The 19,591-nt window shown below is 38.8% G+C and overlaps 1 protein-coding gene across 3 annotated transcripts in view; it reads right to left on the bottom strand.

Annotated features, from left to right (window-relative positions):
- Positions 1 to 5,116: 5,116 nt before the first annotated feature.
- The window catches only part of LOC137935068 (uncharacterized), an 82,878-nt gene continuing 68,403 nt past the window's right edge, over positions 5,117 to 19,591 (bottom strand). For all 3 annotated transcript variants that reach the window (XM_068779711.1, XM_068779712.1, XM_068779710.1), the window contains exons 54-64: positions 9,820 to 9,997; positions 9,584 to 9,720; positions 9,325 to 9,451; positions 8,990 to 9,211; positions 7,322 to 7,681; positions 7,079 to 7,237; positions 6,690 to 6,971; positions 6,365 to 6,580; positions 6,229 to 6,281; positions 6,016 to 6,124; positions 5,117 to 5,724 (exon numbers count right to left, since the gene is read on the bottom strand). In XM_068779711.1, the coding sequence (XP_068635812.1) occupies positions 5,401 to 5,724; positions 6,016 to 6,124; positions 6,229 to 6,281; positions 6,365 to 6,580; positions 6,690 to 6,971; positions 7,079 to 7,237; positions 7,322 to 7,681; positions 8,990 to 9,211; positions 9,325 to 9,451; positions 9,584 to 9,720; positions 9,820 to 9,997 (2,167 nt within the window). In that variant the 3' untranslated portion in view covers positions 5,117 to 5,400. The remainder of the gene's footprint in view (positions 5,725 to 6,015; positions 6,125 to 6,228; positions 6,282 to 6,364; positions 6,581 to 6,689; positions 6,972 to 7,078; positions 7,238 to 7,321; positions 7,682 to 8,989; positions 9,212 to 9,324; positions 9,452 to 9,583; positions 9,721 to 9,819; positions 9,998 to 19,591) is intronic.

Here is a 19,591-nt window from a genome sequence, read left to right on the forward strand (position 1 = left end):
CATGCATTGTGGCCATTTTAGGTGCATTTTCCTTAATCTCAGATTTTAGTGGTAGTTCTTCATCTTGGATAATTGATTCATGTGCCTTTGAACATATCATTGGTCACATACATAGCTTGTCAAATGTATGACCATGTACCACAAATCAGTTTGTATCCATTGCATATGGATCTCAAACAAAATTTCAAGGCATTCACACTTCCACCTTATCCTCTCTCTCACTTACTGATGTTTTATTTAAGCCATAGTTTCCTCTTAGTCTTATGTTTGCCACTCAATTAACCAAAAGACTCAATTGTTTTGTTATTTCCCCCCGTCTTATTGTGTATTTTAGGATATCAAGACGAAAGAGATGATTGGTGGAGGTCGTGAGAGAAGCGGTCTTTACTTCTTACATTCTAAAAATGTGACAGCTGTTACGGTTAGTGATAAATATGCAAAACTATGGCACTATGGGCTGGGTCATCCCTCTTTACCCAAGTTAAAGTCTTTGGCTCCTTCTCTTAGTTCAATTTCTACGTTATCATTTGAATTTTGTGAACTTGGGAAACATCGTCGGTCCACTTTGAATCTTTGGGAAAATAATGTTGTTTTAAAATCTTTTGCTTTAATTCATTCGGATGTGTGAGAACCTATTAATGTTCCCAATATTTCTCACTCTAAATATTTTGTAATTTTTTTGGATGATCATACTAGAGTAACATGATTATTTTTTATGAAAAAAAAGTCAGAGGTGCTATCCATATTCAATGCCTTTTGTGTTATGATAAAAACTCAATTTCATACCAAAAATCAGACATTCCAATCTGATAATGCAGAGTAGTACTTTTCTACTCAATTTTAGACTCTTTGTAAAAAAAAAAAAGAAGGGTATTATTCGTTAGTCTTCGTGTGTCTACAGCCCACAATAGAATGATATGCTTGAAAGAAAAAGAAAAAAACATCTATTTGAGGTTGGTAGGACAATCATGCTCTCTATGAATGTTCCCTAGTTTTATTGGCCATATGCTATTCTTACAACTTGTTTGTTAATTAATCAAATGCCATCTAGTGTCTTACATGGTCAAACACCATTTTCAAAATTATTTCTTGGTGCAACACCATTTCCATTGTCACCACATGTGTTTGGATGCACCGCCTTCGTTCATAATATAGAGCCCCATCAAAACAAATTTTCTCCCTATGGCCATTAAGTGTATGTTCTTAGGGTACTCAAAAACTCAAAAAAAGTTATTTATGTTACTTTCCTATTCTTAAGAAGACATTTGTTTCAGCTGATGTTACCTTTTTTGAGGATCAACCGTACTTCTGGGTTAGCTCTCCCCTTGTTTTTTCATAACCTCTATATGTATGCCTAAGCCAAGTGTGCCTATCGAACATCACATTTATCATAAGGAGCAAGCACATGAGAATCCTCTCTCCTCCTGACTACACACCTGTGCATTCTCTAGATGCTCCTAAGGTAAGTTCTCCTCCTTCTCTAGGTGTGTTTGGCCCACCATATGATTCTCGTCCTATTGCCCTTTATAAAGAATCATGTAACACTATTTGTCCACCATCCACTTCACATCCCATCTTTAATTTTGTTTCTACTCATGGCTTGTCCTTTAGTAGTGCTTTTTTTTTTGTCTTCTATATCACATTCTCAGGTTTCAAGTAATTATCAAGAGGCATTCAAAAGATCCAAGATGGAAAGTTGCCATGAATGACGAGATTCAGGCTATGTATCAAAATTCTACCTAGGATTTGGTTCCTCTTCCTACTAGTAAGAAGACATCCAGTTGCAAGTGGGATTTTACATTACAATATAGATGGGATTGTTGACAAATATAAAGCACAGTTGGTGGCTAAAGGCTATACTCAATCATATGGTATTGATTTATGATGAAACATTATCATATGTGGTCAAAATGAATTCTGTTTGGCTTCTTATTTCTTTTGTGATTACTTTTAAATGGGAACTACATCAATTCGATGTCAAAAATGCCTTCTTAAATGATGATATTTTAGAATAGGTTTATATGGTTCAACCACTTGGGTATGTGGTTGAATGGGAGTAGGTCTGTTGGTAAAAAAAAGGCCATCTATGGGCTCAAACAATCCCCATGAGTATGGTTCAATAAGTTTACTATGGTTGTCACTCAACTTGGGTTTAAGAGATGTGAGAGTGATCACTCAGTATTTCTCAAAAATACCACTCAAGGGAAGATTTTCATGGCAATATATGATGATGATATTGTCATCATAGGGAGTGACTACAATGAAATTCAACAAGTCTAAGAGGTCTTGAAAAGGAGATTCCAAACAAAAGACTTGAGCTTTCTCAAATACTTCTTGGGCATAGAAGTTTTGCAATCGAAATATGGCATAGTTATGTTAGAAAGAAAGTATTTTCTTGATCTTTTACAAGAAATTGGAATGCTCAGGTGCAAGTCGGTTGATATACCTATGGAGCCCAATGTTAAATTATGTGTTAAAGATGGTGGCAATGTTGATATTGGATAGTTCCAACGGTGGGCTGAGAAATTAATCTATCTCTTCTCTACAAGATGTGATATATCTTATCCAATTAGTGTCATCAATCAACTTATGCATCGTCCACAACAAACACATTGGGAAACATGGAAAAGATTCTTTGATACTTGAAGAAAAACCCTGATCAAGGTTATTCTTCAAGAGCCATGGACATACAAACATAGAAAGCTTTGCAGATGCAGATTAGACTGATTCACTAGATGATAGAAAATCTACCTCTAGTTATTGTACAATTGTTGGAGGTAATCTAGTCACCTGAAGAAGCAAAAAGTAAAATTATGGTCTCAAGGTCAAATGCAGAAACAAAATATAGATCAATGACACTTGCAGTAAGTGAACTATTATAACTCAAATCTTTTATGACTGAGATGGGGTTTCAAGTAAACAAACTGATGCAACTTCATTGTGATAATCAAACAACCATTCAGATTGTAAACAACCCAGTGTTTCATGAAAGAACAAAACATATTGAGATAGATTGTCATTTTGTTTGTGAGAAGTTGTAAGCTGGTATAATATCTATGCAATATATCCCATCTAATAATCAATTAGTAGATATCTTCACAAAGGCCATCGCTGCAAAATCTCTCTCAGAGACATGTTCCAAGCTAGAAATTTTTTATGTTTTTGAACCGGCTTGAGGGGGAGTGTTAAAGAAGATAGTGACACTTTATGTAATTTAAAGAACTTTATGTAATTTAAAGAGTGAGTGACATGGGGATGCCCTCAAGTCTATAAATAAAGGTGTTAGGGGGAGGGCAACCACCCTAATTCTCTCTTGATCGATCTTTCTCCTTTCCTCTTTTTTTCTTTCTTCTCTTCTTCTCTTCTTCTTACACCTTCTACATACAAACCTTAAGTTCTCTAAACATACAACCCTAGAATCGAACACTCTTGTTCCTCAATGAGATGAGCTTGAGTGCTACAATTGGCGGCAATGTGCCAAAATCCTTGACACTCGTGATCCCTAATCCTAGAATTAAGGTAGGGACATCCAAATTGAGAAATTGACAGTGGATGACCAAAAAGTCATTGTATGGGTATTTGACCCATGTGTTGACTGAAACTTGGAGGCCAACTTGTAATTATGGGCAAGTGCATAGGCATCTTCCATTGTGGTGACACCCAAAGCACCATCTCAAATAGAAGGTCGTCATCGAGGTACTTTTGGAACCTACTCAAAGTGATACCTCATCTTCTATGGCAGAACATCGCATTTGAAACTCATCAAATTGAGCGATGTACTCAACGACCGACTTTCTCCCTTGCCTAAGATTATGCAATTGATTTAAAAGAGTGCTTCTATAGGAGGGGGGAGGTATTTAGTTTGTAACTTGAGTTTTATTTCCTCCTAGTGAGTAATATGAGAGTTCTCGTGGTTAAAAGCTGTCTCTAGTACTTAGAAATAAAAAATGTACAGAGGCACCTATTATGAGGTTACTTGACTTCTCTAAAGTATTTGAAGTAGAATGCAATGCGTTAGGTGTTGGTATAGGTCTACGATATTGGCGTCACTATTTATTACTACAAGAATTTTTCTTGTACTACGATCATGCAGCCCTTCGCTATCTCAACTCCCAGAAGAAATTTAACCGTATGCATGGTTGATGGGTCGAGTACATGCAAGATTACTCTTTTGTCTTAAACCACCAATCAGGGAGTGAACATATGGTAACAAATGCCCTCGCATAATTAGCTTGTTGTCCACCGCGAGTGTTTAGGTTACTGGCTTTGAGAAACTCATAAACGATTACAGCCCATGTCTCGACTTTGGATGGTGTCGTATCATCAATGACTTTCACATCCAGAATGACTATTTATTTTAGTTTGATAAGCTATGCGTTCCTCGGATTTGGGAAATCCATGTGAAAGGACTCGGGGAACATTTTGGGTGTAACAAGACCATTGAGACGGTCGAGTGTTGATGTAACTGGCCTAGCTCGAAAAGGGACATTACAAAATTGGTAGGACATGAATGATGTGTCAATTGAAGAAACAAAAAAAAAAAAAAAAAAAAAAAATTGGTCAAACACAAGAAACAAAACACATTGTGGTATACCCCCTCTAGTCCCTACATGCCCTTGTCACGACCTCAACATCTAAGGCCTTCCCCGATATTTCAATACAAAGGCATCTGTCACATCATAAATTGAGGGTAGGTAGGCATGTTAATTTTATCTATTTATTTGATTATTTATTTATTATATAATAAATAAATAACAAATAAATTAATCTTGTAATTAATTAATATTTTAATAAAACAGAAATAAGTAAAGGCTTTTGTACATTATTAGCCAATTATCTAATTTTGTATAAAAGTGATTTAGTAAAAAATAAAATATTTGAGAGAGTATATGTTTAAGAACAATATGATTAAAGTGCCTTTTTTTCTTCTAATGAATGTAATATTCATTCAGGGATTTTATTGTACATTAGAAAATTTGTTAGTAAGTTTTTATGTATAGATAATGTAATCTTTTACACTTTTTATGATTTTATAAAAAAATAAAATCTTTTATTAATTGAATTCCCTGTTCTTTTGATAAACAAATAAATAAGCAATATAAGAAATAACTTAGTCTATACAAGAACTACCTTATATCAATATACCAAAAATAAATACACAATCAAATAATGACTTATAAGTCCTGTTAAACCCAGTTTAACCAGCCAACATGAGCCTTTGTTTCACAACATTTGTTCATTTAACTACCATTTCCTTTGAGGGATGTGAGCTATTTTCATGCCAGAAAGACTGTCTTTCATCAATTCAATCGGATATGGTCCTTCCAGACAAAATATGCACAGGAGTAAAATGAACGTGCGATTACAATGCTCAAAACCACGGCTTGGAACTTCGGAAGATCATGAGCTTTGACACTCGGAGACTCTCATGGGCGTCCAATCGGAATCTTCCTTCAGCTGTCTTAATACAACAAAATGAAGGGCTTCACTCTGAACCTGATAAATGTAGCATGCCCATGGAAAAGAATCTGGTGCACTCCATACCATTCGCTCCTCAAATACAGCCTCCTCTGCAATTCTAGTACTCACACAGTATGCAGTCTCCTGTTGTGGTTCTGCAAAACCAGCCACTGCAACACACCCTCCAGAGACATATCCTTCAGGAGCCCTCGGAAGCCAAATCGATACTGGTCCTAAGTAGTCCTCGATGCAGTTTCTCCAAACCTGTGGAAGATTATAAAATTTTTAAGTTAAAAAAAAATACAAGTGCTACATTTCTCATGATCATTAGATTTTTTTTTGCATAACCAATACCCTGGTGAAATACAAATCGACCTTACACTAGAAACCTCCCATGCAGCTACTGAAGAAAAGGCCCAATCCACTCTTCTGATGATCAGTACAATCACTTTACACATTCTTTACTATTTCATTGCATTTTTAACACTTAATGATCAAAGTAAATGGAACCGGAACACAGTGAATCTCACGATTCGTAAATTGTTTGGAACTTACCAAGTCATAACCCACTGGAGGTGCAAACAATCCATTTACATTCTGATAAATAGCAGCAACATTTGGTGGATGGATTCCAACACGAGTGACATCACCAATGGAAACATAGCTGCAAGAAATCAACCCAATTGTTTTTGAATAAAATGTAGAATTTAAGATAAAGTATGGATTAATTAAACCAAAAATGGCATTTGTGGACAGGTTATGAATTACCCATCAGGACAAATTGGTCTCCAAATGCTACACAGCCCCCCATCATCCGAAACCTAAAGAAAATCCAAATTGTGTCCCACATTAGAAAGCTTTTCCCACCAAAAGAAAATGACTGTGCAAGAGAAGTTGAACATGCCTGCTTTGGACATATTGTGCATCTTGTTTTGGAGTCTCGTTCACTGCTCCATATCTTCAAGAAATTTACACTATGGTCTACGAATCTTCTCGGACCAGAGGCAAATCTTGCGGAGGGAAACTCTCTTGGTTTAATCCTGGGCTTTATTCGAGTTGGGGAATCCTTGCCAACTGCATCATCCCATGAAAAATATACATGCCTCTGGCTTGAAGGAACCTGCTAATTTAGAAATGTAAAAATGAATATCCACATCATTGGCCAAGCCAGCCTGTTCCCAAATGCAGATTATACAACTAACGTTAGAATTTAGGGTTAGGAAACTGACCTTTAAAGTTAGAGTTTTCATATTTGATTGGTGTTCTTTCCACAACTTCCGAACCACTAAACAGATCTTGACAGCTAAAGGATCTTCCTCTTCATTTTCCTCAACGCCACACTTGATAAGTTGAACAAAATCTTCTGATTTTTTGAAGCTTTTGAGATGAAGAATCAAGTGTGATGGTCTTGAATAGCCTGCTTTGGCCAGTTCAAGGGCCAGGAGCTCTTCCCATGGTACATCCCACAGGATCTTGCATGGCTTCTTGTCCATCTTATCAGGTGCTAAACACTAATGAAAAAAAAATATTATGCGTTTAGAACTTGTGCTCAAAATGGACCAGCATAAATTTTTTTATTTTTTCTATATTTTTAAACAAAAAGGGTCTGTATTTACACCTGAAGCAACAACACTCGCTTATTTGTTAAGAGAAGAATTCTTTGGGAAGGCAAGGTGAAATGGTCTTCATAATAGTCAGACCAGGCATATTTCGATGGTTCCTTGAATATCTCCGTACAAGCAAATCGTCTAGTAGCTTCTGCAAGTTGGAGGATCATCTGTACATGAAATCATGTCAACAAGTAAACCAACAGATTTTTTTTTTTAAAAACCTATTTAGAAAAATGAATATAGAAGCATACCTGCCCCAGTGCTTCTCTCTTATTGTACTCCTTAAGAACTCCATTTGCACGAATGGCACGAGGGAGTCTGATCCTCTGATAGGTGCTTTTGTTGGTGAATACCTCTAAGCATCGTGAGCAACTTGCACCAATACCATCTACTGTCAATGAGAAAAAATCCAAGGCCCCACTAACTGGTTGAGCTATGAAGCCCACGAATGCTCGTCCAAGCCCATGAGCAAGACCTAATAAACCATATTCACGAGCACTCTCTACAGGTTTCCTGACGACTCCTGAAACTCCAAAAGCTACACCTTGTGCAAGAGCCTCAGTTCCTTGAAGAATCCCATCACCAACACCAGTAATTCTCCTTGACCATCCCTGATCATTGTCACATAAGCATCTCTGTGATGATGATAATGATGATGATGACAATAATAATAATAATAATAATAATAATAATAATAATAATAAGATGTAAGAAGTCAGGGGTATTTTAGCCATTTCATAGTAGTAGTAAATCTGTAATAATGTAGCCAGGAGGTTATCTGACTATATTCCTTATTTTCTGCAGTTTCAATAGACCCTATAGAGGTGAAAACTTCTCCAGAATCAACCATATTCACCCTCACAACCAGCCAGCAAACACATGCAGTGAGACAAGTCTCTTCACACACCTTTTCACAAACACTGGGCTTATCCAATATAATATGTGCAGATATGTGAACCTCACATGTCATAAAAAAGCAAAAAAAAACTACTGGAATTTTATAGCAAGCCTTGATATGTCGTACTCGAAAGGTGAATACTAATTGAACCAATTTAGGAGAAAGGATAGCAAATTGGGCCCAAAAGTTAATATGCGCAAGAAATCCTGTGTCTAAGTTAGGTGACGTAGGCAGTAATTCTTAAGGAACTCAATTCGATCCATACAGGAACAGATAATCACATAGCAACTGATTGTAAAGCAGTATGAGTCATTAATCCTTAACCGCACATTGGAAAGAAAAGACCAAATCTTTAAGTGCGATCCACAGAGAGATTCGAAGGCTTCAAAAGAGGAAAGACCTACCTTAACTCCTGATTCCTGGATCGATCAGCTCTGGTACCATGTAAAATGAGATGATAGAAGAGATTGAAGAAGTAAGAAAGCAAGAAGAGAGATATAGAGGGAAAAGAGGGCTCGTTGAGAGCCAGCTCGATTTGGGGGTTCGGTCCCATCTCTATTTTACTAAGCCTCTTGAGATGTATTACAAAAAGATTGAACGACCTTTACGTAGCTACATGTACATAAGAGCTTAAAAACATCTAAAAACAATCTGAAAATTACATACTAACTAAAAAGTCCATATTATAAATATGGAACCTCCTGGCTACATTATTACAGACTTACCACCACTGTGAAATGACTCAAACACCCCTGACTTCTAACAATTTTTTTTTTTTTTGGAGTGAAGTGGAATAATAATAATAATAATACTAATAATAATAATAATTATTATTATTATAACAACAACAACAATAATAACAGGAAGCAATTTGACAGGCAAAAAACGAACAACAAGAATAATTTCATCTGCTTGTGTCAGATGGAGATCACGGATGTTGGCATCAGGAAAACCCCAAAGCAAAAAAATGTTTTCATCTATCTAAATGATCCATTATCCCAAACAATAAAATAAACTCTACCTGTTTTGACCTTAACTGTAGAAACCGCCCATCAATAGACAGCTCAGCGAACCCTTTACTAAGAGAAGCTAAGGTGGAGCTTGTCATGCCAATTACATCTACCGCAAATATCAAATGTAAAGGATTGTGGATTAGATCTCTCAATATCCTGTTCATAATAGCGGGAAAAACAGCACTCTTCCTCATGAACCTGTTCCTGTGCATGACCTTCCTTAGATGCACCTGAAACATGAGTACTTACAGAAGGTTAGCCGACAACAACAAGAAAAATAACAATATGCTATGTAACCAGAGTTAACTGAAAAAACTAAGCAACTATTGGTGCTAAGTCTGACCTGAATTTTCAATGCATTTCCAATAGCAGACAAAATGGGGCTCCACAAGCCAAGAACACCATCTGGTCTTTGACTTGGGTCTGTCTCCAGTGAGAGCTTTAATCTTATCTCAGACACATCTATCGAGCTGATAGCATAGTTGTTTACAGAAAAGAGTAAAGAATGCCACAGAAAAGGAAGCTATAAGTATTTGATCAAACAGTAGAAAAATTTATATTCACAGTCACTATGCAAATACACTAGTAGGAATCATTCTTACTCTATACGAATTTCTGGATCAACCTGAGTCACATCTGAAGTGGTGGGAAGCCGGTCTATTTGGAGATTATTGTAGAAATCCATCAATGCCCAGATAATTGGCTCATGGATGCTAACCCTCCAAGTTTTTTCAATGACCTAGAATTCAATACAGGTTTTCATCAGATCAAAACACATAAACAGATGTATAAACCAAAACCAGATTACACTTGAATTTTTGCTCTAGAAAAGGCTTACTCGGATGTAGATGTATGGGTAAACCAGAGTACCGTCACGGCTCTCATTGCTCATGGTGATTGTCATTTTGAAAACTGGGTGATGCGTATCCATCTTGTACTCAGGAACCAATAAAACGGGCATTAATGTTAATGGCAACTGATTATCCAGCTGCAAATGACCCAATATAAGCTTGAACCTGGCATAACCGAAGGATTTTCTTAAAATAAGTCAAACAAAATAAGGAACACAGTGAAATTAAACCAGCATCCAGTAAACTAATTAAGCTTGAGCTTTTTTGTTTGGATGCATGTTTTCATTGGCTCAGAGAGGGTTCAATTGGTCTCCACCGATAGTTGCGTGGTGCAGACATGCTTGAGATACTTTCCCAACTTAGTTTCTTTCGTTCTTAGTAGTTTCCTAGTTTCATAAAGTCATCTTGTTTTTTTGGACAATGATGAGTTTTATTTAAAGAAGAGGCAGAAAGCCTGAAAAAAAAAAAAGAAAAATAGAGAGACAAAATAAAAAAAGTACAAAAAAACAGCAAACAGAAAGGAATCTTTTGTTATTTAGCACGTGTCTTCCGTAGGAAATTTCTTCTTTGATTGGAGAATGTTTTCTTTTCACTCGAGTTTCCTATTTCAAATTAGTTTCTTTTTTTAGAACTTTCATAATTTGTAATTGCCTTTTTCTTCAATGTCTTATAAGGTAACTGTCTCTTGTTTAAGAGTACAAACAAAAGCCGCAGCAAAATGAGCCCTAAAAAACCAAAAATATACAAATTAAGCCCATATCCAACAGAAAAGAATCATCTACAACAATATTATGTCATGAAACACCATGCCTGGTTTTTTGCTGACACTTTTCCTTTTGATGTTTGTTGAAAATTCGGATTTGATTGAAATCCCAAGATTTATGTGAATAGAAGTAATTGTAGGGTAAGATTTGTATTTCTAATTAAAAGAGATGAGCTGTAAATTAGTAGATAATAGTCTCCTGATTTCCAGAGGTTAGAGTCAGGTTTGTATTAGCTGTAAACTAGATTTGTATTCCAGATTTTCTGATTTCCTAGATTAGCAATACCTGCTGTATAAATTCCTTGTATTTGATCAGTTCAATATGAATAAAAATTTCAGAATTTTCTTCATGGTATCAGAGCTTTAGGCTCCTTTCTGGGATCAGAAACCTTATCATACAGGCCTTCATTGCCAAGACCATACCACTGTTTCTTTGTGCCCTGTTTCTTCTGTTAAAAAAACGGAGTATTCTTTCACATTTGTTGTTCAGCCTTCACCAAATCTTCAGCCTTCATAGCCCTTTATCCAACGTTTTTCACCATTGGTCTTCATCACCATTCTTTTCCCTTTAATTCATATTTCAAAAGGATTTCAACATGTCTTCCACATCCGAGAAAACTCCTATTGCTCAATCCTTCACTACTGCCCAATCCGAAGAGGTGACACTCAATCAAACAACAGGAGAATTTCAGAATATTCACTCTGCGGCAAAAATTATATGAAGTGGTCTCAAGTAGTTTGGACCTTGGTACTGGGCCCAAGAAGGGAGATGCCAGATTTGATGCTTGAGATGAAGAGGACTCCATGATCATGTCTTGACTATGGAATTCTATGCTGCCAGAAATCAGTGATACGTTTATGTTTCTACCAACGTCTAAAGAAATATGGGAAGCTACACAACAAACTTATTCTAAAGACGTTGCACCAGTGGCAAGGATGAACACAATAAGGGTGTTGTTATCTCTAGCAGCAAAATTTGATTGGACTTTACAATAGTTCGATGTGAAGAATGGTTTTTTACATGGAGATCTTGAAGAGCAAATCTATATGGAAATTCCACCTGGCTTTGGCATAAATCTGGGTAAAAACAAAGTGTGCAAACTGAAAAAGGCCTTATATGGGCTCAAACAATCTCCTCGGACATGGTTTGGAAGATTTAATAAAGCAATGTTGAATATGAAGTACAAACATAGCCAGGGTGATCATACATTGTTTATCAAGCATTCAGCTTTAGGGAGAGTCATGGTATTAATAGTTTATGTGGAAGATATTATAGTAATTGGGAATGATCCACAAGAAAAGGAAGCTCTTTGGAAGTATTTAGGAGTACTTTAGGAATAGAAGTAACTCAGTCCAAGGAAGGAATCTTTGTTTCACAACAAAAATATGTTCTTGATCTACTAGAAGAAACAGGTAAACTCGGTTGTAGACCATCAGACATGCTTATTGAACCAAATCATAGACTAGGAGTCTATGGAAGGAGAACCAATTGACAAAGACATGTACCAACAAATTGTTGGGAGGCTAGGCTATCTGTCACACATGCAGCCTGACATTGCATATGCAGTGAGAGTGGTGAGTCACTTCATGAAAAATCCTAAGGATGTTCATCTCCATACCGTATACCAGATCTTACAATATTTGAAAGGCAACCCGGGAAAAAGGATTCTCTTCAGAAAGGGCACAAGTATGGAACTAGAAGCATACACAAATACTGATTATGCCGACTCTGTTACTGATAGAAGATCAACATCTGGGTATTGTACCTTTATTGGTGGAAATTTAATAACTTGGAAAAGTAAGAAACAACTGGTTGCAGCAAGATCTAGTACAGAGGCAGAGTTTCGATCGATAGCACAAGGTATTTGTAAGTTGTTACGGCTCAAGATTATCCTAGAAGACATGAAGATTAAATGCGAGATCCCAATGAAGCTTTATTGTGACAATAAGTCTGCAATCAACATAGCTCATAATCCAGTTCAGCATGACAGAACTAAACATGTGGAAGTTGACAGACATTTCATAAAGGAGACTTGAAAGCGGATTGATTTGCACTCCCTACATTTCTATAGAGGGCCAATTAGTAGACATCTTAACTAAAGGATAGACAAGTTCAGCATTTCAGAGGATTGTGAGCAAGCTAGGGATGGAAAATATCTACTCCTCAGCTTGACAGTGAGTGTTTGAAATTCGGATTTGATTGAAATCCCAAGATTTCTGTGAGAAGCAGTAATTGTAGGGTCAGATTAGTATTTCTAATTAAAGGAGATTAGCTGTAAATTAGTAGATAATAGTTTCCTAATTTCTAGAGATTTAGAGTCAGATTTGTATTAGCTGTAAATTAGATTTGTATTCCTGATTTCCTGATTTTCTAGATTAGCAATACCTTGTTGTATAAAGTCCTTGTATTCGATCAGTTCAATATGAATAAAAATTTCAGAATTTTCTTCAATGTTTGTTGATTTAGACCTTGACTAAATTTGTGCATTTGGAGTGAAAGTGGCTTTTCCCACTTTGCATTTTGTACATTCTTTCTCTTATGCATTTCTCACTATTCTCAAAAATAAAAAAAATAAAAAAAGGCCTAGCAATTGAATTTGCAATGGAGTATGTTAAATTTCATAAGGTAGGCATGCTTGAGAGAAAAATGTGAGAGAGGAAGAAGAGAACAAGAGACGAGTGGTAAAGGTATGTTAAGAGAAAATAATACCAGGAGAGGAGATTGAAGTGTCTGCCTTCCTCCTTCTCATAATAAAGAGAAAAAAAGTTTCCTAATTACAAAATTAACCCTACTTTTTGCCAGTTAGCCAATTACACCTAAATTGTAACTTGCTAAATTAAACATAAAAGAGATAAAACACAATTAAGAAACATCCTCTTTCATTCTAGCTTTTTCATTTGAGCCTTCTCCTCTTGTGAGTCTCGTCTTGTTTGAGATTGGCTCCCTAAAGCTTATGAGAAATGTTTTGCATAAGATTCAAGTTAGACTCTTTGATATGTCTTCTACAACACTACCCTCAAGTTGGAGTTTAAAACTTCAGCTTGGAAATACAAATTCTTAAAAAATAAGCAAATTTTTCTGATCATCAATCTCTTGAAATCTTCCTCTTTAAATGGATATGTTTTACCACATCTCGTGAAATTCTTCATTGTTGCTCACATAACATTGTTTTATGGTGGGTTCTACCAAATACCTTATTCTTTGTACTTCTTCTTTTACTTCTCCCCCTCAAGCAGGGATCAAAAGGATACAAGACTCAACTTAGACAAAACAAATATGGGAGAAGAAATAATCACTCCTAGACAAATGACAAAACTCCTTACACCAGTAAAAAATGGCAAAACTGTGAAAGATGTATGGGACACTTTGAAAAGGGTTTTCATGGAAACTGTGAAAGATGTATGGGACACTTGAAAACCCTTTTTTTTTTTCTGCACAACGAAATTGCAGAAGTTATATACAGTATTCCAGGTAACAATCTATTAAGGACAAAGACTGGACAAATTATTTTTCCAAGCGCAAGTCTATGCTCTCTCAAGGGAAATTTATCAGCCTTACACTTCAAACGTCGCTGATATAAAAACCAAAGGGAACTGTTGATTTTGATTATTGGTCTAGTGCCCTTAACTGACTGTATTCCAGGTTTAGATGCAGCATTTTCTCCAGTGATTAGAGCAGCAACATCGTTACAAAGTCAGCCAATAACACAACCTGTGCCTGCTTTTATCATTAAGGGAAAGGATGTTGATAGGAATCCATAAGGACCTTGAGATGAGGTTGAGGACCCTGCATTGTTCTCGTAGCAGCAGAACAATTCACAAAGTTTAACGTTGTTGAAATTTGCATCCAGAACTAAAGCCAGAACATGGTTTGAATAAAACGTGGCTCATACTGCTATGTGTTCATCTTTGCAGAATAAAACCAGAAAAGATACGATCACTATCTTTTTTTTTTTTTTTTTGAAAAGGATGTATATATTAACAGGGAAAAATACAGAGGTCAAGGGAGCATATCCCTAACAACAAGAGATTGAAGGGATGCTCCCTGCTTGGCAAGCACATCCACTTCAGAATTTGCAGATTTTGGAATGTGAGACCAAATACAAGAGAATTGAGAGGCAATATCTAGAATCTCCTGAAATGTGTGTCCCAATAGCGCCACCGGGGGGGGGTGTATGGAGGATTGTCTCTGAAAACACGAAACCCATTGAGGAGGTCATGAAGCTCGGTCGACGTTGAGTCAAAAATGCCTAATGGGCCATCAAACGAGAAACACTGATTACCGGAGGGATCTGAGATAACTCCCCCAAAGCCAGCAATCCCGGGATTACCGAGAGAAGAACCATCAAAATTCAACATTAGGAAACCAAACTCTGGAGGGGTCCATTCCTGCATGATTGGGACCTTGGCACCAATCCGCATCTTAGCCAAGTTGCTCCAATTATCTCAGATAGAGTAACCCACAAAGGAGGAGAAGGCATTCTTAGTAAGAATCCAAGCGGAGATTTGACCCGACACACGATCACTATCTCTGCCTCCAAATATAAAGCTCTTAGACTTCAAGCTCTGGCAAGAGCTCCAAATCTGTGGTTACTGTTGCAGATATAATTGTTGTAGGTAATGCCTTTATATCCTCTGGTTCACGCAATAGTAATTCAGGTTTGCCTTCTCAAGTTTCGAGTAATTCTACCATTTCTCCTCTCTACATAAGTTTTCTCCACCATCTCCTATAACCTTAGCTGATGAGACTCTTATCTCCTATGGTTGGTACGAATTTCTCCAACCACCATCGGCCTTGTCATTAGAGCATGTTTTGTTCACACTAAACTTCCCTCATAGTTTGTTCTCTATGAGCAAGTTTACAATGATTCATAATTTTTGTATAACTTTCTTTTCTACTTATTGTATCTTGTTGGATCCCCACACAAACAGGATGATTAGTTGGGGCCATGACATCCACAACTTCTATATTCTAGACCAAGAGAAAGCTGTCATTTCTTGGAAGAGATGTCATTCTATAATTTTTCCTCAAATGACTCATCTAAGGTCCTTGTTCCTTCATTGCCTCGTTCTTTCACTGGAAACTACATATCTCTAGTATCTCCTCCTAGGAAATCATTTCAATTTCAACTCTAAATCATATTCCTCATGCAAGCCCATTGATATAGGTTCATTCAAGGCTCGATTAAAAAAAAAGGATGAAGCTCAGTCATTTCCTGCTTCAGCTGGCGACATTTCTTGCTACGATGATTTGAACCTTCCTGTTGCCCTCAGAAAAAAACACACAAGATCCAGTCCTTTGCATCCCATACCTAAGTCGTACCCAGTGGTTACCTCTCACCTTTTTTTTTTGAAATGTTGATAATTTTATTTCAAAGAAAAAGAAGATACATCAAGGGAGACCTCCCCTAACAACAAGAGATTGAAGGGGCATTGGGCTAATTTAGCACACAAATCAGCAGCCGAATTGGCTGATCTAAGTACATGAGACCAAGTACAAGAAATTGTGGATACAAATATCCAAAATATCAAGAAAAATCTACCAGTGACGCCATGGGGGGAAGGATGAGGTGGAGCACCATCCGATGATGACCTTGGAGTCTCCCTCCACGATAAGGGGACCACTTAAGCGGTCCTGAAAAATACGCAAGCCGTGGAGGAGACCAGAGAGCTCAGTAGTGGTCAGTGGTTAGCCTTCACTTCTCCTCAAATTCCCCAATTCTAGCGAGTTTCATTGAGCATCCTTTCTCTGACTTGGAGGTTGAGGATGTTGTACTGGGACTCCCCCGGGATAGGGCCCCGGGGCTTGACAGATTCAACGGGGAATTCTACAAGGCTTGCTGGCCCGCTGTGAGATCGGACATCATGTCCTTGGTCCGAAGCTTCTATGATCGTGGAATCACCTTTAAGAGCGTGGGTGCTTCTCTTATTGCTCTGGTCCCCAAGAAAACTAGCGTAGAGCGCCCTTAGGATTATCGGCCGATCAGTCTTGTTTCAAGTCCCTACAAGATCATTGCCCGCATCGTCTCAAGGTTGTTCTACCTACCATCATCCACCGGGGCCAAAGTGCTTTTATCAGAGGAGGTGACATACTTGACTCAGCTATGGCCACACATGAAATTGTGGATCATTTTGCCAAGATGGGTCGGCCGCGGTTTGTCCTTAAGTTGGACCTCGAGAAGGCTTTTGACCGAGTTACTTGGTCCCTCCTGGATGACATTATGCATCGTATGAGCTTTAGAGACAAATGGAGGTTTTGGATCCGCAGTTGTATCTCTTCAGCCTCTTACTCCTTGCTCCTCAATGACACGGTCTATGGCTTTTTCCAGGGCACTCGAGGCATTCGTCAGGGAGACCTCCCCACTCTTCTTCAACATCATTGCTGAGTACTTATCCTCTATGTTCTACTCTGCCCGCAACATTGGTTGGTTAGAGGCCATCTCCGAACAAAGTTGCTTTGACATCCCCCTGCTCCAGTTAGCGGATGACACCATTTGCTTCGGACACTTGACCAGGTCCGCAACATTAAGGCCCTTCTCGGCCTTTTTGAGATCACTTCTGGTCAAAAAGTTAACTAGGAAAAGTCAACCATCGATCCCCAATGGCTTCAAATTATGGCAGAGACTCTAGGAAGTCCCATTGTGATTGCTCCCACATACTACCTGGGTCTTCCTTTTACTGACAGCAAACGCCGGCTCCAGCGATAGAGCGGCTTGAGTGACGCCTCTCCTCTTGGAAGGGTAGGATGCTCTCCAAGGCTGGTAGATTGATCCTCTTAAACTCATGCCTTGCGGGTATTCCCAACTACTTCCTCTCTTTCCTAGCTTGCCCTACCTCTATTAGCTGGCACATTGACATGATCAAGAGACGTTGTCAGTTGGGATGAAGTGTGTAAGCCAAAATCTTTGGGTGGGCTCGGGATCAGGCACACCAAGGAAATGGGACATCCTCTATTGCTCAAGTGGTTTTGGAAGTTCAACTCTTCCTTGGGGGCTTCGTGGAAGCCAATGGTTGCCTTCAAGCTTCGGTGTCTTGGTGATAGATGGATCACTGGCGGCAACTATCATCATCTCTCCCCCATCTAGAAGGCCATGTTTCATTTGTTCTCCTCTTTCCACACTGCCATTCGGTTCTTTATTGGAGATGACTCCAGTCTGCGTTTCTAGACGGATTGGTGGTCAGGTGATGACTCTCTTGCCTTGTCTTACCCACCACTGCTTTAGCTCACCACCCGCTGCAACTTATCTGTCTTTGACGCTTGGCTGAATGGCTCTTGGAATCTCTGCTTTAGACATGGCCTTACTGATGAGGAAGCCATTTTTGTTTGTGGCTTGATTGATAGTCTTAGTAGTGTTATGGTTCGCCCTCAGACGGCTGACCGAATGATTTGGCTCCCTGATGACAGCAAGTGATACTTGGTCTCCTCGGCCTACCGTCATCTTATGGGATGGACCTGGTCTCCTGCCCGACATTCAGCTGCTCTTGCCTGGCACCTCTTGGCCCCGCCCAAGGTGAAGTTCTGCTTTTGGAGTGCATGCCGCAACAAGATTCTTACTGCAGACAACCTTATTAGGCGTGGCAACACCACTCCCGATCCTCTCTGCCTCTTTTGTGGGACGGCGGTTGAAACTGTGAATCACCTCCTCCTCCACTGTGATTTCGCGCGGAAGGTCTGGACCTACATGATTGACAGCATGGGACTTAGCTTTTGTATCCCGCTTTACCTGAGCACCATGTGTCGTTTCTCTTCTGGAACCCGCCTGCCCAGCTTGGGCAAGCTTCTACTTGCTGCCTGCATTGCTTTCGTTCCTTGGTGCCTTTGAAATGAAAGGAACTCCAGACGGTTTGACTGTACTTTCCGCTCGGTTGCTGAAGTTTCCTTCACTGCCACTGGGCTCATATCTACTTGGATCCGCACTCGGAAAGAGTTTGCCTACCTCTCGTGCCCCAGTCTGCACCAATTGGAAGATTATCGCTCAGATGTCTGTCCCGGAGCCTCCTCCCTCCAGATATTATATGCTAAACTTTGATGGTAGTGCCTTTGGGAACTCGGGTTTGGTGGGGTGATTTTTTATCCAGGGGGCACTGCCATCCTCTCTTACTCTGGCCCTCTCGGAATTGTTGACTCGACCACTGCTGAGTTTTTCAGTCACCTTCACGGCTTGCGAATTTGTCAGAACTGCTTCAATGGTCCCCTTATAGTTGAGGGAGGCTCCAAGATTGTCATCGGATGGTGCTCCACCTCATCCTTCCCCCCATGGTGTCATTGGCAAATTTTTCTTGATATTTTGGACATTGTATCCACCATGTCTTGTACTTGGTCTCGTGTACTTAGATCAGCCAATTCAGTTGTTGATTTGGACCTTTCTCCCCAGATGAAATTGATGCAGTAGTTCTCGGAATGCCTAGAGATAGGGCCCTGGGCCCAGATGGTTTCAATGAGGAATTTTACTGTCAATACTGGGACATTATCAAAAGCGATGTGCACAACTTTGTTAACAATTTTCACCAAGTAGGTATCACCTACAAATCTATTGGAGCCTCCTTCATTGCCCTCGTTCCAAAGAAATCCAGTTCTGCTCATGCCAAAGATTACAGACCCATAAGCCTCACTACAAGCTCTTACAAAATCCTAGCTCGTATCCTCGCCAAGCGCCTCAAGTCTATTCTCCCTAACATCATCAGCCCTAGTTAGAGTGGTTTTATTGCTGGTCGAAATATTCTAGACTCGTCTATGGCCGCCATGAAATCCCTACAAGAAATTGAATAACCCAAGAGTTGTTATCAAACTTGACTTTGAAAAAGCCTTTGACAGAGTTAACTGGAAACTAGTTGAACACCTCCTCAATAAGATGGGTTTCCCCATTCGTTGGAGATTCTGGATGAGAAGCTGTATCTCTAACGTCTCCTATTCAGTCCTGATAAATGGCAAACCTTGTGGATACTTCAAAGGCTCTAGGGCACTTAGGTAGGGGGATCCCCTATCCCCACTTTTG

This window comes from Aristolochia californica, unplaced genomic scaffold, assembly GCF_029961685.1.
Source record: "Aristolochia californica isolate CCGP_79_NKW_82.1479 unplaced genomic scaffold, dmAriCali1.0.hap1 SCAF_6, whole genome shotgun sequence".
NCBI lineage: Eukaryota > Viridiplantae > Streptophyta > Magnoliopsida > Piperales > Aristolochiaceae > Aristolochia > Aristolochia californica.